The 22,919-nt window shown below is 47.5% G+C and overlaps 1 protein-coding gene across 8 annotated transcripts in view; it reads right to left on the bottom strand.

Moving 5' to 3' along the window:
- Positions 1-442: 442 nt before the first annotated feature.
- The window catches only part of LOC130368202 (uncharacterized), a 161,563-nt gene continuing 139,086 nt past the window's right edge, over positions 443-22,919 (bottom strand). For all 8 annotated transcript variants that reach the window (XM_056571579.1, XM_056571539.1, XM_056571542.1 and 5 more), the window contains 2 exons: positions 4,878-4,929; positions 443-3,261 (listed from right to left, as the gene is read on the bottom strand). In XM_056571579.1, the coding sequence (XP_056427554.1) occupies positions 3,207-3,261; positions 4,878-4,929 (107 nt within the window). In that variant the 3' untranslated portion in view covers positions 443-3,206. The remainder of the gene's footprint in view (positions 3,262-4,877; positions 4,930-22,919) is intronic.

The following is a 22,919-nucleotide window of genomic DNA, read 5'->3' as shown; positions in this document are numbered from 1 at the left end:
CCTCCCCGGTTTTATAGTTAAATATCCTGCCGCCACCACGGCACAATTCCCTCCCGTCCCCGGTTTTATAGTTAAATATCCTGCCGCCGCTGCCTGATTTCCTCCCCGTCCCAGTTTTATAGTTAAATATCCAGCCGCCACTGCCCAATTCCCTCTCCGGTTTAATAGTTACATGTGCCCTGGGGACTGCGGTCCTTCATGCTCCGGCGGTCTCCTGATCTTTCACTGTGCACCGCACACTGAGTGACGTCGTGTTGAGGACGTCACTCGTCATTACGCAGCGCACAGTGAGGGATCAGGAGACCGTCGGAGCATGAAGGACCGCAGTCCCCAGGGCACATGTAACTATTAAACCGGGGACGGGCAGGGAATTGGGCAGTGGCGGGACATTTAACTATAAAATCGGGGACGGGGAGGGAATTGGGCCGTGGTGGCGGGATATTTAACTATAAAACCGGGGACGGGGAGGGAATTGGGTAGTGGCAGAAGCTGCTGCAGTTCAATGATTTAAAGCACCCACTTTAAATCATGGAACTGCAGAGGCTTTTGCATGGTCACAAACAGTCTATCGGTGCATAACGTGCAGATAGACTTTAGGCTAAAAATTTTAGCATTAAAAATGCGTGTTATACGCCAATAAATACAATAATTATGTTTCAACATTAATATCCAACTACTTTTAAAACCTGAATTCAGGAGTACATAGCTTATCAAAGGGGTTGTCCAGCAAAAATCATCTTATCCTCTTTCCATATTATAGGGGATAAGTATCTGTAGGGGTTGGACCATGCGCAATTTCCAGTACTGGGCGAGGGCTCAGAGAGATCGTGCACTGAAGACTGTACGCTCTCAATTTATTTGTATGGGAGCGCTGGAGATGCCCGTGTACAGCTCTCCTGTTTCTTCAGTACTCCCATAAAAGTGAATAGAGCATGTGCCATCTACAGCTGTTGTGCTCCACAATCAGATACCTATCCCCTGTTCTGTGGATATGGGACAAGATTATGCTGGATAACACTTCAAATGTGTTTTTTCAGTAGAGGTAGGCTTTAAACTGCAGCATCTCATGGGTAAAACACTCTTTTTTCCCATATGTCTTAAACAAAGAAGATCATATTTACAAATAGACCTGACTGAAGCAAACTGTAAACTGGATTTTTTCATAGGTTATCAAAGAGAAGACAATTGTAAACTGATAAATTAAAACGTTGTATTGTATTATGTATGCTAAAGAGAACCCTTGGCCTTTTCTGATCTGTCTGTTTTAGTAAATGTATTCCCCATAAAATAATTCTGGAGCATCTTTTCTTAAAGCTGTGTTGTGCCATTCATCTATTATTCTTACTAGAAATGTATAACTAACTTCACTGTCTGACACTATCCAACACGTCCCCTAGCTGGTGGTACTGGAAATTTTTTACAAGACAAAGGAACGGCACAACGAACAAAGAAAAGTTGACCTAGAATTGTTGTTATTTCATGGGGAATGAAAGTACATACTAACGGCTACGGCAACTATGGCTACAGGAAGTGCAGCCGTGTTAGTTACCGGCTACAGCAATTACGGCTACAGGAAGTGCGGCCGTGTTGGTTGTCACTAATGAATTCTAAAAAATCAGTTTTAAAATTTTGTGACATGTCATAACTTTTGATCAGTAAAGGTTGAAATGCTGATGCACCCCGATTGCTAAAACAAAAGAGAAGAAGCAATCCGGGTCATAATGTGCTCTTTTGTTTCCAACTGGCTCTCCTCTGAAAGACGAGTGTGGGGTGTATGTAGTCACAGAAATTCTAAGGGGAAGATTTATAAAAACCTGTCGAGAGAAAAAGTTGCCCACAGCAAACTATCAGATCGCTTCTTTTATTTTTTTTAAAGGACTCTGAAAAATGAAAGGAAGCAAGCTGATTGGTTGCTATGAGAAACTCAGCAACTTTTTCTCTGGACATGTTTTGGTAAATTGTTTTCTCTTTGTTTTCTCAATGGTGGGGTGTATTAATACCTGAATCTCTAAAGATCAAAACTTAAGAATTTTTACTATAACATGTCAAAAGTTTTTAAAAGTTATAGGTATCTGTCAGCTGCAAATTTCGTTCCAAACTGCTGCCACTGTTAGGACATGGTACATGGTACGTTTCATAAAACTGCAACAGAGAATATAAACCTTTTCCTATGCTATGAAAGGACAGACAAAGTCACTCAAACCTGGAATGCTGAGGACTGAAACACCTCCTTGTTCCCCTCCCATCCCGATTAGTTATCTAGAAGTTGAGCTCCGTTTCCAAATCTTGTTCCTGCATTGTGCGTGCAAATTGTGCACAGGTGCGAGATTGAAAACAGGACTCTCCTTCCAGTTGTCAGTCAATCAGGGACAGAGAATAGGATAGGCGGGGTTCCAACCCCTTTGCACTTCAGTGGCTTGGGAACACATATGCACAGGGGAATAAAAGTATTTTTCTACATTATGGAAGCATGAAAAGATATCTAAAAGATACCATGCGTCTCCTTGTCCTGACAGCTGTCGGCAGTTTGGAAGATTTCCTTATAACTGTTCAGTACTAGATGGTAATACTGGTATTGATAGAATACACTAACAAAATGAAAAGTGTAATCTGCTGTTAAATGATCAATAAGGTAACCTTTTCAAAACTGTGTAAAGCAACAAAAATAGAAAAGTAGCCATGTCTTAAAATATAAAAGAAACATTTACCAGATCTAGCAATTGCTCTAACTTCTGTTTTGCTAGTATATGGCTACTTTATGACAAAAAGGATTTTCAATAATCAAAGAACATTTACAAATATTTAAGATAAAATAACTAAAACAACAAGATGTTTAACAGAGTATTCCAGCACAGGAACACTTACCCCCTAACCAAAGGATAGGGGATAAGTGTCTGATCGTGGTGGGTCTGAGCAGCCCGCTTTCTCCAGGAAGAGAGCGTGTCGATCTCAACAAAAAACGGCGGTGGGATAAGCGCTTTTGCACCAGAGTATTCCTTTAAGAATAACTGTAAAACTGTGTTCGGTTTTTGCTCTAAACACTCTTATAAGCACAGTATTTTTGGTGCCGAACCTTTCATTATATCACGTGCTCTTTAAATAGGGCAACATTGCCTGATGAGACATCAGATTAAAATTATTGTAATTTTAGAACATTCCAGTTTTAAAGCCAGTAAGGAAGAGAGATGATTATGGGGAGATTCTTTTCAGTTTTCAGAGACTGTTCCATTGTTTTCAGGGTAATTTAGTTTCCTATATGTGCTATAAAAAGAAATAAATAAAAACATAAAATCAATAATTATAGTTTTACATAATATGAGGAAAATAAACACATGGTGCTGTTCTAATTTTCATATTGGGAAGCTAGAACAAAATATAAAAAGCAGCTGAAAACTGGTTATAAAAGGCAGCAAGAATATTGTTGATGCATATGCTTACAACTTGAGCCATATACTGGGCCAGGGCTCGGACTAGATGCTGTCTTGAGTAATGAGGAAAATCTCTGTAATAATGAGATCTAATCCCATACGATGAGTGCAGCTTTAGTATGCGATTGCGTTATTGTGCTACTCTAAGTAACTTACAAAATAATAATGGACAACATTTATAACTAGCGCCGTCAACAACTGACAATATTGCCCTTAAATCACCAATTCAGTAAATTTTTTTAACCAGCTTTAAAGCTTATAAGTGATCTGACATGTTGCAAGAGCAACATGTACAGTTGTTTCACAAATGCTATTCTATCTGCAAGAATCTATTTAGTACATACAAGACCATTTTGCATTTTTTTCCCCTTTAAACTATAGATTAGTTGTTATGAGAAGTCCCCCTCCCCCCCAACTTATGTATTCATCTAGAACAGTGGTTCTTAACCTGGGTTCGATCGTACCCCAGGGGTTTGGTGAGTCAATCTCGGGGGTTCGGCGGAGGAGTCCCGCCGGGTGTTTTTGCCTCGGCACATCCCTGTGTTCCGAAAGATGCTTTCGGAACACAGGGACGCCTCTGTTAAGTCCCTGCAGCCCCGCGTATACTTTAAAAACGCGGGGACTGCCGGGAGCTAGCCCATGCAGGGACGTCACTCACGTCCCATGCGTGCGCCCATGGCAACAAAGCACGGAGGAGTGGAGAAGAAGCAAGAAGGACGCGTGCTGGCAGATGGCAAGTGTTTACCAGCAGCGCGTCACCTTCAGTGTTCCGACCAGTGATCCTCCGGTCCTGCTATGGCCGGACCCGAAGAGCGGTGGAACACTGAAGTGGGGCAGTAGTCTGGAGGCTGTATGACTGTGGGGGAACATACTGCACCTAATGTGGGGGGACTATACCGCCAGCCCAATGTGGGGGGACTATACCGCCAGCCCAATGTGGGGGGACTATACCGCCAGCCCAATGTGGGGGGACTATACCGCCAGCCCAATGTGGGGGGACTATACCGCCAGCCCAATGTGGGGGGACTATACCGCCAGCCCAATGTGGGGGGACTATACCGCCAGCCCAATGTGGGGGGACTATACCGCCTGCCTAATGTCGGGGGAACACTGCCTGCCGTAAATATTCATTATGCTCGTGTGAAATATTTCTTTTCATGGTTTTGTTTGTTCTTAATGGTTTCGTTCATTTTGTGCACCTATGTATAAATATATACTTACATATACCTCCTATGTTTTGAATTTGAAAAAAATAATTTTATTTTTCCAATTAAGAGGGGTTCGGTGAATGCGCATAGGAAACCGGTGTGGTTCAGTACCTCCAACAAGGTTAAGAACCACTGATCTACAGCTTTTGCACCCCAGGATGTTCAATATGACACTCATCTATACCTTGAAGTAAAGCATTTTTTTAAAGATGAATTAGACCATGAATATTGTTTACTATACCTTGCATTTGTTGTTAGAGGACATCTGTCATTAACCTCTTGGGGAAAGGACCCTTTGAAGTAAACAAAAAATTATTTGATTAAAATGCCTACACAAACACAAATAAGAAGATTCATTCAATGTCATTGTTATAAACAGTCTAAGAGGTCTGATTTTGCACTTAGCAATAAACAGCCGATAGGGTAGAATACAATAAAGTCTGGAGGTCCAAAACCTTTCCGATTGGCAACACAAATTATTACCTACCATAGTCCTGGGCAAAGAATGGCCCACCCTATTTGTCATTTGCAGGAACAAATCACATGATAAGAAAGGTTGCTTGTCACTGATGGAGCGATTTAAAAGCTACACAAGTAGAGTGGGATCTCATGTCTGACTGCTGCAAGCATAATTTGTATTGGCAGCATGAAAGGTTTTGGCCTCACTCTCCCTATAGGAGGAGTTTATAGATAAAAACATTGGATAGGTGATAAATGTATAATAGCGGAGACCAACACTATTTGCAGAATCGGGGTGGTGTTAGACCTTATTGCCACTTGCATGACTGCAGTGAAGAGAGGTTTGAATGGAATAGTGTTTCCTGTAGCTCCACTCAACGTCTAAGTGGTGGAGTTAAAACTAAAGTTAAATATATAACGCTACTGTTTACACTGGCGGCAGCAGCAGGAACGTGTGAAAACAAGTGGCCATTCAAAGTCCTTCTCCCTTAATATTCTACTTTTTGTGTATGCTACCTGCATGACAAAATTGAAACTTAGGCTATGTTGAAAACTGCATTGGAGGTTCTGTTCAGGGCAGAAACCTGCAAGACCATATTAAAGCCTATCTGGAGAAAAGAGCCCGAATGGAGTCACAGTTGTAAACCTAGCCTTAGATAAGTTTTCTAGTTTAGAAATTCGGTTATAACATTAACACCTCAGGACACAGACAATTTTATTTTTGCATTTTCGTATTTACCTCCTCGCCTTCTACAAATCATAACTCTTATCATTTTCATCCACAGACCAATAGGAGGGCTTGAATTTTGCACAACCAATTGTCTTTTGTAATTACATTATCCTATTACCATAAAAAGTATGGCACAACCAAAAATAACTGTATGAGGAAATAAATAAAAATGCTTAGAATTTTGAAAAGGTTTCGTTTTCACGCTGTACACTTTATAGTAAAAATGACATTTATTCTACGGGTCAATAAGGTTAAAATGATACCCATCTTTACAAACTTTATTATTGTACCCCCTCTTGGGGATGCAGGGTGTATGCATACGCCCAGCATCCCCGATCCTCTGGGTGTACCTGTACGCCATGGTCTCGTTTATTGGGTTTAAACCGTTCTCACCAGCAGAGAACGGGTTAAACCCGGTTGGTCCCGGTTGCTATACGGGCAGCCAGGACCCACGACTAATGCCAGGCACGGCCGATGGCCGGCATTAACCCTTTAGACGCTGCAATCAAAATTGATCGCGGCATCTAAAACTAAAGTAAAAATGCCGGCAGCTCAGCGGAGCTGATCGGGACTATCGCGACAAAATCGTGATGTTTCGATCAGCTTACCTGACGACAGGAGGGTCCTCACCTGCCTCTCCGTTGTCCGATCGGTGATCTACTGCTCCATGCTTTGCAGCAGGCAGGAGCAGCCGCGCGCCGGTTACACTGATCAGTGTTTTATAATGGCAGAGCACTGATCAGTGTACGCAACCAGAAGAGTTTCATGTTTTAGCCCCCTAAAAGAAAAAAGAAAAGTAGATTTTTATACTTACTGTAAAATCACTTTCTCGGAGGATCCATTGGGGGACACAGACCATGGGTATATGCTGCTGTCTCTAGGAGGCTTGACTCTATGGAAACACTAAAGTCAGCTCCTCCCAGCAGGGTATACCCACCTCCAGCCAACTGAGCTAATCAGTTTTAGTCCCAGAGAGAAGAACGACAGGTCAAGAGAAAAACCACAAACTGTCCGAGAAACCAGAAGAAAAAGCAACTGAACACACCCTCGGACAGATCACTGAAAAAGGAACACCAGACAAAGGGTGGGAGCTGTGTCCCCCAATGGATCCTCCGAGAAAGAGATTTTACGGTAAGCATAAAAATCTCCTTTTCTCTATCGGCTCCATTGGGGGACACAGACCATGGGACGTACCAAAGCCGTCCCTTGGGTGGGCAAGGAATCAGTCAGGCAGACTGCTGTTCCACTGCCGCCTGTAACACTTTACTACCCAGACTAGCATCAGCCGATGCGAAAGTATGAACTCTGTAAAACCTCGAGACAGTGTGCAAAGAGGACCAGGTAGCCGCCTTGTAATCTGCGAGGCAGAGGCTCTATTCTGGAGAGCCCAGGATGCCCCAACTGAACGGGTAGAGTGAGCCACAACCCTGAAAGGAGGGATCTTCCCCTTACAGCGATAAGCTTCCGAAATGGCAGACCGAATCCACCTAGAAATGGTGGCCTTGGAAGCAGGTTTTCCCTTGCGACAACCTTCAGTAAGGACGAAAAAGGAAGCACACTGACAAAACGAAGAGGTGATTGAGAGATAAGACCGAACAGCCCGAACTACATCCAACATGTGTAGTAAGCGCTCCTTAGGATTAGAAGGAGCAGGACAGAAGGACGGGAGGACAATGTCTTCATTGAGAAGAAAGGGCTGAGACCACCTTAGGCAAAAAGAAAGGGTCTAGCCTGAAAACTACCTCGTCCTGGTGGATCACCAGGAACGGAGAACAGCAGGAAAGAGCTGCCAATTCAGACACCCTCCGGATAGAGGTGATAACAACAAGAAACGCCACTTTCCAAGAAAGTAGACGGAGAGAACCAAAATCAAGTCCCAAGGGGGAGAAGGTGACCCGATAAGGAGGGACAGCGTGCGCCACTCCTTGAAGGAAGATCCGGATATGAGAGTTAGAAGCCAGGGGCCACTGGAAAGGAACAGTAAGGGCCGAAACCAGACCTTAAAGTGAACTGAGAGACAACCCCAGTTCCAACCCTGACTGCAAAAAGGAGAGAAGACGGGTAACCGAGAAGGTTACCGGAGAGAAGTCCTGAGCTTCACACAAACGAAAATAAGACCGCCAAGTATGGTGGTAAATTCTTGAGGAAGAGGGCTTACGAACCTTTAGCATGGTGTGAATGACTTGGGAAGAGAACCCGCAGGCCCTCAAAACCGCAGTCTCAACCGTCACGCCGTCAAATGCAGCGACTGTAAATTGGGGTGGCAAAGAGGACCCTGAGAGAGCAGGTCCGGGCGGAGCGGGAGGCGCAGTAGAGCGTCGTCCAGGAGCCTGACTACGTCGGCGTACAAGGACCTTAGAGGCCAATCTGGAGCTACCAGAATGGCCAGGACGTCCTCTTCCGTGAGCATCCTCCGCACCCTGGGAAGGAGCGGAAGAGGAGGGAACAGATAGGGTAGGGCAAACCCCGCCCAGGGAGTCACTAGGGTGACCACGGCCAGAGCCTGAGGGTCCCGGAACTTGGACACAAACTGAAGGATCTTCCGAATGTGGAAGAACGCAAAGAGATCCACGTCCGGAAACCCCAGACGTCGCAGAGCTGCGCGAAGACCTCCGGATGTAGAGACCACTCGCCGGGGTCGTCAGGACCGACTGAGTTAGTCCGCTTCCCAGATGAGCACTCCTGGAATGTGAATTGCCGAAATGGCCGGAACCTTGTTCTCCACCCAGGTTAGAATCTTGGTTACCTCAGCCATGGCTGCCGAGCTGCGAGTGCTGTCCTGTCGATTTATGTACGCCACGGTCGTGGCATTGTCCGACTGAACGCGGACAGGACGGAACTAAAGACCGGCCTCCCAATGAAGAAGACAAAGAAGAATCGCACGTAATTACAATATGCTTAAAGGAAGAAGGGTCTCCTGGGAAGACCAGAGTCCCTGAACCGTCCGATCTCTGAACATGCCGCCCCAGCCCAACAGGCTGGCATCCGTTGTAACAACCCACCAGTGAAGGGGAAGAAACGACCACCCCTGGGGAAGAAGGGGGGGAAGCGGAGCCACCAGAGCAGAGTCTGACAGACCCTGCAAGGGAGAACAATCTGACGATCGAGGGACAGAGGAGACCTGTTCCACGACTTCCATACAAGTGCGGATGGAGACTGATACCCGGGTCCGAAGGGAACGGACCCCCGACCGGAGCGTCAGACGTTTGTCCGGCGGAAGACAAATTCGGGCAGAGGCAGTGTCTAATCGAAGACCCAGGAAGGTCAGAGACTGGGTAGGACGGCGGACTGACTTGTTCCGGTTGACCATCCACCCGAAGCGAGTCAGAGTGTGGAGATTGACCTCCAGATTCTCCAGAGTCTGTGCTTTGGTTGGAGCCTTGATGAGAAGGCCATCCAGATAGGGTATCACCGAGATTCCCCTAGACCGAAACAGGCCCATCACTGGCGCAAGGATCTTTGTAGAGACCAGAGGAGCCGAGGCTAGACTGAAGGGGAGGGCTACGAATTCAAAGTACCCCTCCGGAACCGCAAAGCGGAGGTACCGATGATGGCCTGGGAATATTGGCCAAGGAGGTAGGCATCCTTGATGTCCACCGATGAAAGGAACACCCCTTGTTCCAGGGACGCCACAGCCGAACGGAGGATTCCATTCGGAAGTGGCGGACGAGAAGACTACGTTAGAGACGCTTGAGGTCTAGGATTGGTCGCACAAAACAGTCCTTCTTGGGGACCACAAAAAGAATTGAATAGAAACCCCGAAACCGTTCCCCTGGAGGAACGGGAACAATCACCCCCTGGAGAAGCAGAGACTGGAGAGCCACTCGAAAAAGCGGTCCTTCGGAAGGGAGGCAAATTTGATTTGGTAACCTTTGGACACCACGTCCCTGACCCAAAAGTCCTGAATGTGCGAGGTCCTGATGTCTCGAAGAAGCAAGAGACGACCTCCCACTGAGAAGAAACCGCGGGTGGGGGCCTCACTTCATGCAGAAGTGGGTTTGCGGTTGCCTGATTTGTGCGCAAAACGGCCGGACCAGTTGGAGTCCGACTTCCAAGACGGGCGTGCCCGAAACTAGGGAGCCTTCTTGTCCCGCGAGGGCGCCTGCCCGGACCCTTTGCTGGGGCCAGAGGTCCGAAAGGACCGAGGAAAAGGACTTTCTTTGGGAAGTAGGGCGAGCCTTATTTTGAGGCAACAAAGAACTCTTACCTCCCGTTGCCTCAGAGATAATCTCATCAAGGTGATTGCCAAAAAGACGGCCCCCCGTATAGGGAAGCTCCGTGAGAGACCTTTTGGAAGCGGCATCCGCATTCCAAGATTTAAGCCACATAGAGCGGCGGAAAGCCGCTAGGTGACCCACTGCAAAGGCAGAACAACGGGCTGACTGCATGGAAGCTGCGCCAGGAAGTCCCCAGCTTTAGAGCATTAGAGAGCCAGAGCAGAAAGATCCTCAGGAGAGGATCCCGCTACGATATCCTGATGGAGCTTTTGGCACCACTCCAACAAGGCCTTGGACACCCATGTCGAGGCGAAGATGGGAAAATGAGAAGAGCCAGTTGCTTCAGAAGCAAACCTCGCTAAGGAGTCTTCAGTGAAGTCTTCAGTCAGCTTTAGTTACCTGCATCACGCCTGGCTGCTATGCGCGAGCAGGAAAATAGGGGGACCCGGACCCATGAGGTACCACCCAGGCGCTGACCTTGGCGAGGTGAACCGAGCATATACGCAATGTCTGTGCCCCATTACTCCCAATGGAGAAAAAGGGAAACTGAGTCCCTGGGTCCCCACCTGAAAACAGAAAAGAAAAGGGAATAAAAAACGAACACATCCTTATACTAGGAAAACGAAAAAAACAGAAGACCTGGTCTGGAGCAAATCAGGCCATGTCCACCTCCTTCAGACACTAAGATTAAACTGATTAGCTCAGAGCCTGAAGGCGGGTATATCCTGCTGGGAGGAGCAGACTTTTTTTATTACCATTGTGTCACACACCTCCTAGAGACAGCAGCATACACCCGTGGTCTGTGTCCCCCAATTGAGCCGATAGAAAAAAAGCAGTCACACTGCCGAAAAGCAGTTTGTGGAGCAAATGTTCACTGGAATGAGAAGGGGCCGGACAAAAGAACAGCAGGATGTCCTCATTGAGATGAAAAGCCGGAACCACCTTAGGCAAGCAGGACGGACCTGGACGAAAAACTACTTTGTCCTGGTGTACAACCAGGAAGGGTGAACGGCAGGAGAGAGCTGCCAGCTTCGTCACTCTCCTAATAGAGGTAATAGCAATAAGGAATGCCACCTTCCAGGAAAGGAGAAGAGGAATATCCCTGAGAGGTTCAAAGGGAGCGCCTTGCAGGACACCCAAGACCAAGTTTAAGTCCCAGGGGGGGAGAAGGGTGTGCCACACCTTGAAGAAAGGTCCTGACATGAGAATTGGACGCTAGAGGATGTTAAAAAAGAATGGAAAGGGCCGAACCTTGACCCTTAATTAAGGGAGCTAAGAGCCAACCCTTGTTCAAGCCCCTGTTAAAGCACCGACTGCAAAAAGGAAAGGAGTCGGGGAAAGGAAATTACAACCGGAGAAAAAGACTGAGCTTCACACCAACGAAAATAAGACCGCCAGATACGGTGGTAAATCTTCGCAGAGGAAGGCTTGCAAGCCCTAAGCATGGAGCGAATCACTTGGGAAAAGAAACCGCGGGCCCTTAGAACCGCGGTCTCAACCGCCACGCCGTCAAATGCAACTACGGTAAATGGGGGTGGCACAGGGGACCCCGAGATAGGAGGTCTGGACGAGGCGGGAGGCGTAGTGGCACGTCAGCGCACCACGCCCTCCGGGACCAGCCAGGAGCCATGAGAATGGCGGGAACGCCCTCTGCTATGAGTTTCCTCAGGACCCTGGGAAGGAGATGAAGGGGAGGGAACAGATAGGGTAGGGCAAAGTCTGACCAAGGGATCACCAGGGCATCCAAGGCATCCCGGGACTTCGACACAAAAAAAAGGAACTTTCTGGTAGTGGCAGGACGCAAAAGAGGTCCACGTCTGGAGTGGCCAAGAGGTTGCAGATCTCTGCAAACATCTCCGGATGCAGGGACCACTCGCCGGGTCGGCCGAGTACCGGCTGAGAAAATCTGCTTCCTAGTTGTGTACTCCCGGAATGTAAATTGCTGAGATGACCAGAACCCTGAGTTCGCCCAGAGGAGAATCTTGATTACCTCGGCCATCGCCGCTGAGCAGCGAGTGCCGCCCTGGCGATTGATGTACGCCACAGCAGTGGAGTTATCCGACTGGACAAAAACGAACTCCCAATGAAGCAGGCAAAGATAGATTGCCCTCAGTTCCAATATGCTGATGGGGAGGAGGGCTTCTCTGGGGGACCAAAGACCCTGAACCGTCCGGTCCCTGAAAACGCCTCCCCAGCCTGACAGACTGGCATCTGTCGTGACAACTTGCCAGTGGAGGGTCAGGGAGGAGCACCCCTGAAGAAGCAGGGGGAAGCGGAGCCACTAAAGAAGGGACTGACAAGACCGTCGAGAGAGAATGATCTTGCGGTCGAGGAACAGAGGAGACCTGTCCCACCGGGAGAGAATCGCTAGTTGAGGAGGACGGTAATGAAACTGGGCAAAGGGCACAGCCTCCAAGGCCGCCACCATCCGACCCAGGACTTTATGCAAAAGCAGACAGAAACTGGGGCAGGGTTCCAAAGTAACCGGATTCCTGACAAGAGAGTCAGACGTTTGTCCGGCGGACGTCGAATTCAGGCAGAGGCCGTGTCGAACTGGAGCCCCAGGAAAACTAGTGACTGGGTAGGGGAGAGGTTGGACTTGTCTTGACTGACCATCCAACCGAAGCGAAACAAGGCCTGACAGGTGAGACCAAGACTCTCCAGATTCTGGGCCCTGGTTGGAGCTCTGATCAGGAGGTTGTCCAAGTAAGGAATCACTGAGACACCCCTTGTCCGTAAAAGGGCTATCACAGGTGCCAGGACCTTGGTAAAGACCCGCGGAGCAGTGGCCAGACCGAAAGGGAGAGCCACAAATTGAAAATTAACTTCCGGAACAGCAAAGCGGAGTTACCGCTGATGACCGGGGAATATACGAATGTGGAGGTAGGCATCCTTTATGTCCACCGAGGAAAGAAACTCCCCTTGATCCAAGAATGCCACTACCGAACGGAGACACTCCATTCGGAAAAGATGTTGGTCTAGACGCTTGAGATCCAAGATTGGGCGCACAGAACCACCTTTCTTGGGGACCACAAAGATGTTGGAGTAAAAACCTCGAAAACATTCCCTGGGAGGAACAGGGACAATTACTCCCTGGATGAGAAGGGACTGGAGTGCGCCCCGGAATGCTCTTGCTAGAAAGGGGGACCGGGGGGCCCGGGAAAGAAAAAAAAAGAGATACCTTGGAAGGTAAGCAAATTTGATCCTGTATCCACTGGATACCACGTACCTAACCCAGGAGTCCTGAATGTACGTGGTCCAGGCATCCCGGGAAAGTAAGAGACTACCTCCCACCCGAGAATAAAACGCGCGTGGGGGCATCCCTTCTGGACGAGGTAGGCTTGCGGGTGCCCCCTTTGGCCGTAAAACGTCCGGGACGGTTATCGGATTTCTAGGAGGGACGGGTCTGGAAGGAGGGAGTCTTCTTGTCCCGCGAAGGTGCCTGCCTGGACCATTTGGTGGAACCAAAGGTCCAAAAGGACCGGAAGGAGGAGGACTTCCGACGGGAAGTAGTGCTGTGAGCCTTAGTCTGTGGTAATAAGGAACTCTTACCGCCAGTGGCCTCTGAGATAATCTCATCTAGGCGCTTGCCAAACAGCCGAGAACCTGTAAAAGGAAGTTCAGTTAGAGATTTCTTGGAAGCGTCAGCATCCCAGGCTTTAAGCCACATGGAGCGACAGAGGGCCACCAGGTTGCCTGTGGCAAAGGCAACACAGCGGGTCGATTGCATGGAAGCAGAACCCAAAATCCCCAGCCTTGGCGAACTGGAGACAATTCCTCGGGAGGGGATCCGGAAAGAATACCCTGGCGGAGCTGGGAAGACCAGACTAAAAGGGCTTTTAACACCCAAGCAGAAGCAAAAGCAGGAAGAAAGGGAGGAACCTGCAGCCTCAAAGGCAAACTTTGCCAAGATCTCCACCTTCGTGTCCGCCGGATCTTTGAAAGAAGCCGCAGCCGCCAAAGGCAGGGTAGTCGCCTTAGAAAGACGGGAGACCGGTGGATCCACAGTTGGAGAGAAGGTCCACCGAGCAATAAGGTCCTTGGCGAAAGGGTATTGCGCTTGAACCTTCTTCGTTTCCTGAAACTTCTTGTCAGGATGCCTCCAGGTGGACTCCAGCAAGGCTTCAAATTCAGCATGAGAGCTGAAAACCTTGGGTGCCGGTCGGGCACGGTGAAAGGAAACTTGTGGAGCTACGTTCGAAGTTCCTGGGTCCTCTAGGTGGAAGGTGTCCCTTATGGCCGAAAGCAATGAGTCCACCGTGTCAGACACATCTGTGCGGTCCTCTGAGTCAAAGGCCGAATCAGACGACTCATCTACAAGTTCTCCAGGTGAGTGGAAACAAGTGGAGGCAGCCCTGGATGAGGGAGACAGACCAGGTACGTGGTTCTGGAGATCCAGAGTGGCGACCAGGGGAGAGTCGTCTAGGGGAGTGACACTTGCGGCGAACTGGAGCAGAGGGGCGATTGCCTGTGAGGGGAGCTAGAAGACTCAGGAGATGATTCAGATAAGATACCCCTACTACACTTGCGAGAGCAGTTAGTATAGGGAGACGGAGAGTTGTCATCGCTGGAGGGTCAGAGTAGGGAGGACCTCTCCAAAGCAGTCAGCACAGAACGGGAGACATGAGCCAAGTCGGGAAAAGACTGGGAGAGGTAGACTGATATCTAGACTGGAGGGGTAGCTGAGCCCACAGGGTCTGGAGGAGCATCCTGAGCAGATATAGCAGGGGGGGGTCAAGGGGAGCAGTGGTGCAGGCAGAACAAGTGGGTTCAGCAGAACCAGACATTTTTGTATTACAGCCCTTGCAGATATAATAGGTGACCAGGGTCCCAGTTAACTGCTTAGGAACAGGTCTGGGCTCGGACATAGTAAGACGAAACAGTCTAACCCGGAGTCTGTGTCCCCAGCAACGTAGCTGCTGTGAGGAAAAAGAGAGAGAGACAGACAGCGAGAGAGACTGGGAATATATGGCCAATGAACAGGGGTCTGTGAGGAAACCCCTCTGAGCGCGCACAGTGCTTATTGGAGAGGGATTTGCACGCTATAAAGAATCCTTGCTGGCCGTGGGTGGGCGGAGCTAAAATCTGTGCAGAGCCCATGGCCGCATGGGGATAATGTCACCTGCTCCCAGAGCTGAGCGCATATGCGAGCGACAGGGGAAGGGAGCGGGAAAACACACCGCCGGCAGCTCTCTATGCTGCCGATGGAGGAGCAATGTCAGGGCGCAAGCTGTGGCCGGACTGAGCTGGCACTCGCATGAAAGTGAAAGTAAGCAGCCGAGGCTGCTGGGGAGATAACGCCAGCTCCAGTGTACAGTACAACACCACTGCATTATGTCCCTCAATAATGTAAGAGGACCCACAGTCCCTCCTAAACATGCCCCCATTCCTGTGTGAAGAGTGGCCCAGGTGATAATAGTGGGCCAAAAACTGGAGGTCTCCAGAAGTTGAAAGTCCCCTAACCTTTAAGAAAAAGGGGGGAAAAATACTCGCCTCAGTCAGAAGAACTTACCTAATGAAGTCTTCAGTCAGCTTTTGTCACCTGCATCATGCCAGGCTGTAACAGGGAGACGAGCAGGGAGGTAGGAGGACCCGAACCCATGAGGTAGAACCCCAGGCGCTGACCGTTGGTGAGAGGGGGTTGACAGTACATCCACGATGTCTGTGCCCCCTCAATCGCAAATGGGGAAACAGTGAATGCTATGTTCCTGAGTCCCCACCTGAAAACAGAAAAGAAAAGGAAGAAAAAATCTAAACGTCCCTAAAAACTTGAAACATTTTTAAATAAGTGACCTAGTCTGGGGACTAGCGTCTGCCTCCTTATACACTAAGCTAAAACTGATTCGCTCAGTTGCCTGGGAGGCGGGTATACCCTGCTGGGAGGAGCCGACTTTTCTGTTGCCATAGTGTCAAGCCTCCTAGAGACAGCAGCATATACCCATGGTCTGTGTCCCCCAATGGAGCAGATAGAGAAAAGTGTAAATATTTTTTTTAATAAAAGTTCATTAACCTCTTCCCTATTAAAAGTTTAGATCACCCCCCCCCTTTCCCAATTTTTAAATGATGTAATAAAGAATAAAAATCATCATATGTGGTACCGCCGCATGTGTAAATGTCCGAATTATTAAAATATGAGGTTAGCTAACCACGGTCGATGGCGTACACGTAAAAAAATACCAAAAAACATTTTTGGTCACTTCATATACCATAAAAATATTATAAAAAAAAAACGATCAAAAAGTCACATCAAAACAAAAATGGTACCTATAAAAGCTATAGATGACGGCGCAAAAAATGAGCTCTCATACCACCCCGTACAAGGAAAAATTTTTAAGTTATAGGGGTCAATTTTAAACATACAAATTTTGGTGCATGTAGTTTAGAATTTTTTAAGTATTAAAATAAATTAAAACCTACACAAATTGGGTATCCTTGTAACTGTATTGACCTACAGAATAAAAATAATGTGTAATGTTTACCAAATATTGCCCTGCGTAGGAACGGAAGCCCCCAAAAGTTACAAAATTGCTTTTTTTCTTTCAATTTTGTCACAAAATGATTTATATTTTTTGGTTTCGCCATAGATTACTAGATTACAAAGTAGAATTGGTGGCGCAAAAAATAAGCCATCATATAGATTTTTAGGTGGAAAATTTAAAAGATTTTGATTTTTAAAAGGTAAGGAGGAAAAAACGAAAATGCAAAAACTGAAAAAAACAGTCCTTAAAACAACTTTTACGTCCTCATAGGGGACTATCTATAAGCAATTATTAGATTGCAGATGCTGACCAGTGCTATGCATAGCACTAATCAGTATTATAAGTGATCTTCTCCGGTTTGCGCGATGTCAGCCCAAAGGAGAAGACCCCGGGATGAAAGGCGGAGCAGGTATGGGGACCTCCGGCCGCTATGTTGGATGATCGGATCCCCGCGGGCGATCCGATCATCCATTCAAACGACCGCATGACCACATTGCCGCAGATGCCGTGATATGTATTGATCACAGCATTTGAGGGATAATGGCGGACATGAGCACGATCACTGATGTCAGCAATTACCGGCAGGTCCCTGGCTGTTGATAGCAGCCGGAACCTGCCGTGCATGATGCGAGCACCGCTCTGATGCTCGCGTCATGTACAGGATGTAAATATACGTCCTGGTGCGTTAAAGGGAATGTGTCACTTTTTTTTTTTATATATTAATAAAATGCTACATTTTATTCATCTTATGTTTTTACTGGGAGCTGCCATTGCCTACAGCATCTGTGAGAACGTCACTTAACCCCTTAAGGACACGGGGCGTATCCATACACCCCCGTTTCCAAGTCCTTAAGGACACAGGGCGTATGGATACGCCCTGCGCATTTCCAGCCCCAGCCGCTAGCTGGAGCGGAGCCGGATGCCTGCTGAAATCGTTCAGCAGGCATCACGGCATATCGCCCAGGGGGGTCATTATGTCCCCCCATGTCGGCGATTGCCGCAGATCGCTGGACAATTCAGTCCAGCGATCTGCGGCAGATTCCGGGTCAATCGGGTCTCCAGTGACCCGGTGACCAGGGGTGAGCTGGCACTGTTGCCACCTCACGATCGCCCTGATTCGTCGGCCGGTTTCCCGGCCGACCAATCATGGCGCCTGCTGCGGGTGTCACTCCCGCAACCCGCTCCGCCCCTCTTCCGGAGGACGTGAGCGGGTGGGGGCAGAAGACCCTGGGTGCTGGGGACCCCGGCGTCCCTGTTGGGATCGGGGCCCCAGGAGCGACGGCGTGGAGCAGCAGCAGGAGGTGAGTAACAGCCTCATGCTGTTGCTTAGCAACTGCTCCCAGCATGCAAAAAGGGCATGCTGGCAGCTGTAGTTATGCAACAGCAGGAGGCAGACCACCACAACTCCCAGCATTCCCTTATGGGCATGCTGGGACTTGTAGTTTTGCAACAGCTGGAGGCACATTTTTCTATGGAAAAGTGTACCTTAAGTTGTTGTATAACTACAACTCCCAGCTTGCACAATCAGCTAAAGTGCATGCTGGGAGTTGTAGTGGTGTATCTGGTGGTTGCATAACTACAACTCCCAGCATGCCCGTTGGCTGTCAGTAAATGCTGAGAGTTGTAGTTTTGCAACAGCTGAAGGCACACTGAGTTAAGTAGCAAACCAGTGTGTCTCCAGCTGTTGCATAACTACAATCCCCAGGATCCCCAGCCAAAGTAGTATGCCTCCGGCTGTTGCATAACTACAAGACCCAGCATGCCCTTCCGCTGTCCGTACATGCTGGGGGTTGTAGCTTTTGCAACAGCTGAAGGCACACTGGTTGCAAAACACTGAGTTTGTTTCCAAACTTGGTGTTTCACAACCAGTGTGCCTCCAGCTGTTGCAAAACTACAACTCCCAGCATGCACTGATAGACTGTACATGCTGGGAGTTGTAGTTTTGCAACAGCTGGATGTTTCCTCCCCCAATGTGAAAGTACAGGGAACACTCACATGGGTGGAGGATTACAGTAGGTATCCGGCTGCAAGTTTGAGCTGCGGCATATTTTCTGCCGCAGCTCAAACTGCCAGCGAGAAACTACTGTGAACCCCCGCCCGTGCGACTGTACCCTAAAAACACTACACTACACTAACACACAATAAAATAAAAAGTAAAAAAAGCTACATATGCACATACCCCTACACAGCCCCCCTCCCCAATAAAAATGAAAAACGTCTGGTACGTCACTGTTTCAAAAACGGAGCCTCCAGCTGTTGCAAAACAACTACTCCCAGTATTGCCAGATAGCCACTGACTGTCTAGGCATGCTGGGAGTTTGACAACAGCTGGAGGCACCCTGTTTGGGAATTACTGGCGTAGAATTTCCCTATGTCCACCCCTATGCAAGTCCCTAATTTAGGCCTCAAATGCGCATGGCGCTCTCACTTTGGAGCCCTGTCGTATTTCAAGTTAAGGGTCACATATGGTATCGTCGTACTCGGGAGAAATTGTGTTACAAACTAGACCGAGGGGTCTAGTTTCCAAAATGGTATGCCATGTGTTTTTTTTTTGCTGTTCTGGCACCATAGGGGCTTCCTAAATGCGGCATGCCCCCAGAGCAAAATTTGCTTTCAAAAAGCCAAATGTGACTCCTTCTCTTCTGAGACCTGTAGTGCGCCAGCAGAGCAATTTTCACCCCCTAACGGGGTGTTTTCTGAATCGGGAGAAATTGGGCTTCAAATTTTGAGTGGTATTTTCTGCTATTACCCTTTTTAAAAATGTAAAATTTTTGGGAAACCAAGCATTTTAGGTAAAAAAAAAAATAATGTTCTCTACATATGCAAAAGTCGTGAATCACCTGTCTGGTATTAAGGTTCACTTTATACCTTGTTGCGTTCCCTGAGGGGTCTAGTTTCCAAAATGGTATGCCATGTGTTATTTTTTTTTTTTTTTGCTGTCCTGACACCATAGGGGCTTCCTAAAGGTAAAATTGCCCCCCAAAAACCATTTGTCGCTCCTTCACCTTCTGAGCCCTCTACTGCGCCCACTGAACAATTAACATAGACATATGAGGTATGTGCTTACTCGAGAGAAATTGGGTTTCAAATACAAGTGCAAATTTTCTCCTTTTTACCCCTTGCAAAAATTCAAAAATTGGGTCTACAAAAACATGCCAGTGTAAAAAATGAAGATTTTGAATTTTCTCCTTCACTTTGCTGCTATTCCTGTGAAACACCTAAAGGGTTAATACACTTACTGAATGTCATTTTGAATACTTTGAGGGGTGTAGTTTTTATAATGGGGTCTTTTATGGGGTATTTCTAATATGAAGACCCTTCAAATCCACTTCAAAACTGAACTGGTCCCTGAAAAATAGTGAGTTTGAAAATTTTGTGAAAAATTTTAAAATTGCTGCTGAACTTTGAAGCCCTCTGGTGTCTTCCAAAAGTTAAAACTCATAAATTTTATGATGCAAACATAAAGTAGACATATTGTATATGTGAACCCAAAAAAAAATTATTTTGAATATCCATTTTCCTTACAAGCAGAGAGCTTCAAAGTTAGAAAAATGCAAAATTTTCATTTTTTTTCATCAAATTTGGGGATTTTTCACCAAGAAAGGATGCAAGTTACCATAAAATTTTACCACTAAGTTAAAGTAGAATATGTCCCGAAAAAACTCTCTCGGAATCAGAATGATAACTAAAAGCATTCCAGAGTTATTAATGTTTTAAGTGACAGTGGTCAGATTTGCAAAAAACGCTCTGGTCCTTAAGGTGTAAAATGGCCTGGTCCTTAAGGGGTTAATGACACCTTCACAGATTTTCTACATCAGACACTGGCCATAGGCATGTGAAGATGGAGACCGTCTCATGGAAAATCATTACAGACTAAAATGCTGACATACATGCACAGAGCACAGGAAGTGTCCGACACGAGAGGGAGCGGGCACCATGTTTTTAAAGTCCACAAGTAGCCGCTGTGATGTAAAGCTGCTTTCAGAACTCCCGCCACTCACTCACCCACAGCTCCTGTAGTCACCAGGCTGTCTCCTCCCCATGGCTTCCAGCAGTCCGCTGGAAGACACAGGTAGGCGATAGCCCGGTGACCACCCTAGGCCCCTGTGCTTCATGAGTACCCTTGTCCCTCCTCCTGCCGTCTCCCTCCCTGGCTATTTTTACCTAGTCGGCTGTGTAATGAGAGCGGCGCGCAGTGTGACATCATCAGCACATACCGCTCTGATTACACTGCCAGCCGGCTGAATCAGTGAACTCCTGCGTGGGCTGCAACCGAAGCGGTCAAGTAAGAATAACCAGGATCATCACAGTGGAAGCTCCAGGAGGTGAGGAGGAGGGGGGTGGTGGTGGAATCAGTAATTCCAAACCAGTATTTTTGTAGAAGCTGCAAAACTACAACTTTTAGCATGCCTGGAAAGGCTGTATAGGCATGCTGGGAGTTGTAGTTTTGCAACACCCAGAGGCACCCTGGTTTGGGAAACAGTCAGGCAGTTAGCTGGGTTACAGTTAGAAAACGGGGTGGAGGTAAAAGTGTAAGGGAGGCTAGTCCTGAACTGGCACACCCCAACAAGTTTGCCCGATTGGCAGATGAGGGGGATACCATTTTAGAGCTAGCAGTACTGCAGCAAGATACTGCCTCTGACCGCCAGGGGGGTGTCTGCTCCAGTAAGGAGGGAAGGAGTGCAGGGCAGGCCAGACAGGTACTGGTAGTGGGGGACTCAATTATTAGTGGGACAGACAGGGCAATCTGTCTCAAAGACCGGGATCGCCGAACAGTGTGTTGTCTTCCTGGCGCTCGAGTTCGGCACATTGCGGATCGGGTTGACAGGTTGCTGGGCGGGGCTGGAGAGGACCCAGCAGTCATGGTACATATTGGCACCAATGACAAAGTAAGAGATAGGTGGAGTGTCCTTTAAAATGATTTCAGGGACTTAGGCCGCAAGCTTAACCCCTTAAGGACTCAGGGTTTTTCAGTTTTTGCACTTTCGTTTTTTCCTCCTTACCTTTTAAAAATCATAACCCTTTCAATTTTCCACCTAAAAATCCATATTATGGCTTATTTTTTGCGTCGCCAATTCTACTTTGCAGTGACAGTCATTTTACCCAAAAATGCACGGCGAAACGGAAGAAAAAATCATCGTGCGACAAAATCGAAGAAAAAAAACGCCATTTTGTAACTTTTGGGGGCTTCCGTTTCTACGCAGTGCATATTTCGGTAAAACACCTCATCATTATTCTGTAGGTCCATACGGTTAAAATGATACCCTACTTATATAGGTTTGATTTTGTCGCACTTCTGGAAAAAATCATAACTACATGCAGGAAAATGTATACGTTTAAAAATGTCATTTTCTGACCCCTATAACTTTTTTATTTTTCCACGTACAGGGCGGTATGAGGACTCATTTTTTGCGCCGTGATCTGAAGTTTTTATTGGTATGATTTTTGTTTTGATCAGACTTTTTGATCACTTTTTATTCATTTTTTAATGGTATAAAGGGTGACCAAAATACGCTTTTTTGGACTTTGGATTTTTTTTGCGCGTACGCCATTGACCGTGCGGTTTAATTAATGATATATTTTTATAGTTCGGACATTTACGCACGCGGCGATACCACATATGTTTATTTTTATTTTTTTTACACCGTTTTATTTTTTTATGGGAAAAGGGGGGTGATTCAAACTTTTATTAGGGAAGGGGTTAAATGACCTTTATTAACACTTTTTTTTTTTTTTTACATTTTTTTTGCAGTGTTATAGGTCCCATAGGGACCTATAACACTGCACACACTGATCTTTTACACAGATCACAGGTGTGTATTAACACGCTTGTGATCAGTGTTATCGGCGCTTGACTGCTCCTGCCTGGATCTCAGGCACGGAGCAGTCATTCGCCGATTGGACACCGAGGAGGCAGGTAAGGGCCCTCCCGGTGTCCGGTCAGCTGTTCGGGACGCCACGATTTCACCGCGGCGGTCCCGAACAGCCCGACTGAGCAGCCGGGTCACTTTCACTTTCGCTTTAGAAGCGGCGGTCAGCTTTGGCCGCCGCTTCTAAAGGGTTAATACCGTACATCGCCGCGATCGGCAATGTGTGGTATTAGCCGCGGGTCCCGGCCGTTGATAAGCGCCGGGACCGATGCGATACGATGCGGAATCGCGGCGCGATCCCGCTTCATATCGCGGGAGTCGGCACAGGACGTAAATATACATCCTGCGTCGTTAAGGGGTTAAGGCAAGGACCTCCAAGGTAGTATTTTCTGAAAAATTACCTGTACCACGAGCCACACCAGAGAGGCAGTGGGAGATCAGGGAGGTAAATAAGTGGCTCAGAAGCTGGTGTAGGAAGGAGGGGTTTGGGTTCATGGAGAACTGGGCCGACTTCGCTGTCGGTTACCG

This window comes from Hyla sarda, chromosome 1, assembly GCF_029499605.1.
Source record: "Hyla sarda isolate aHylSar1 chromosome 1, aHylSar1.hap1, whole genome shotgun sequence".
NCBI classification, from domain to species: Eukaryota; Metazoa; Chordata; class Amphibia; order Anura; family Hylidae; genus Hyla; species Hyla sarda.
Note: the sequence above shows the minus strand (reverse complement) of the source record. Positions and strands in the feature narration are given on the sequence as shown.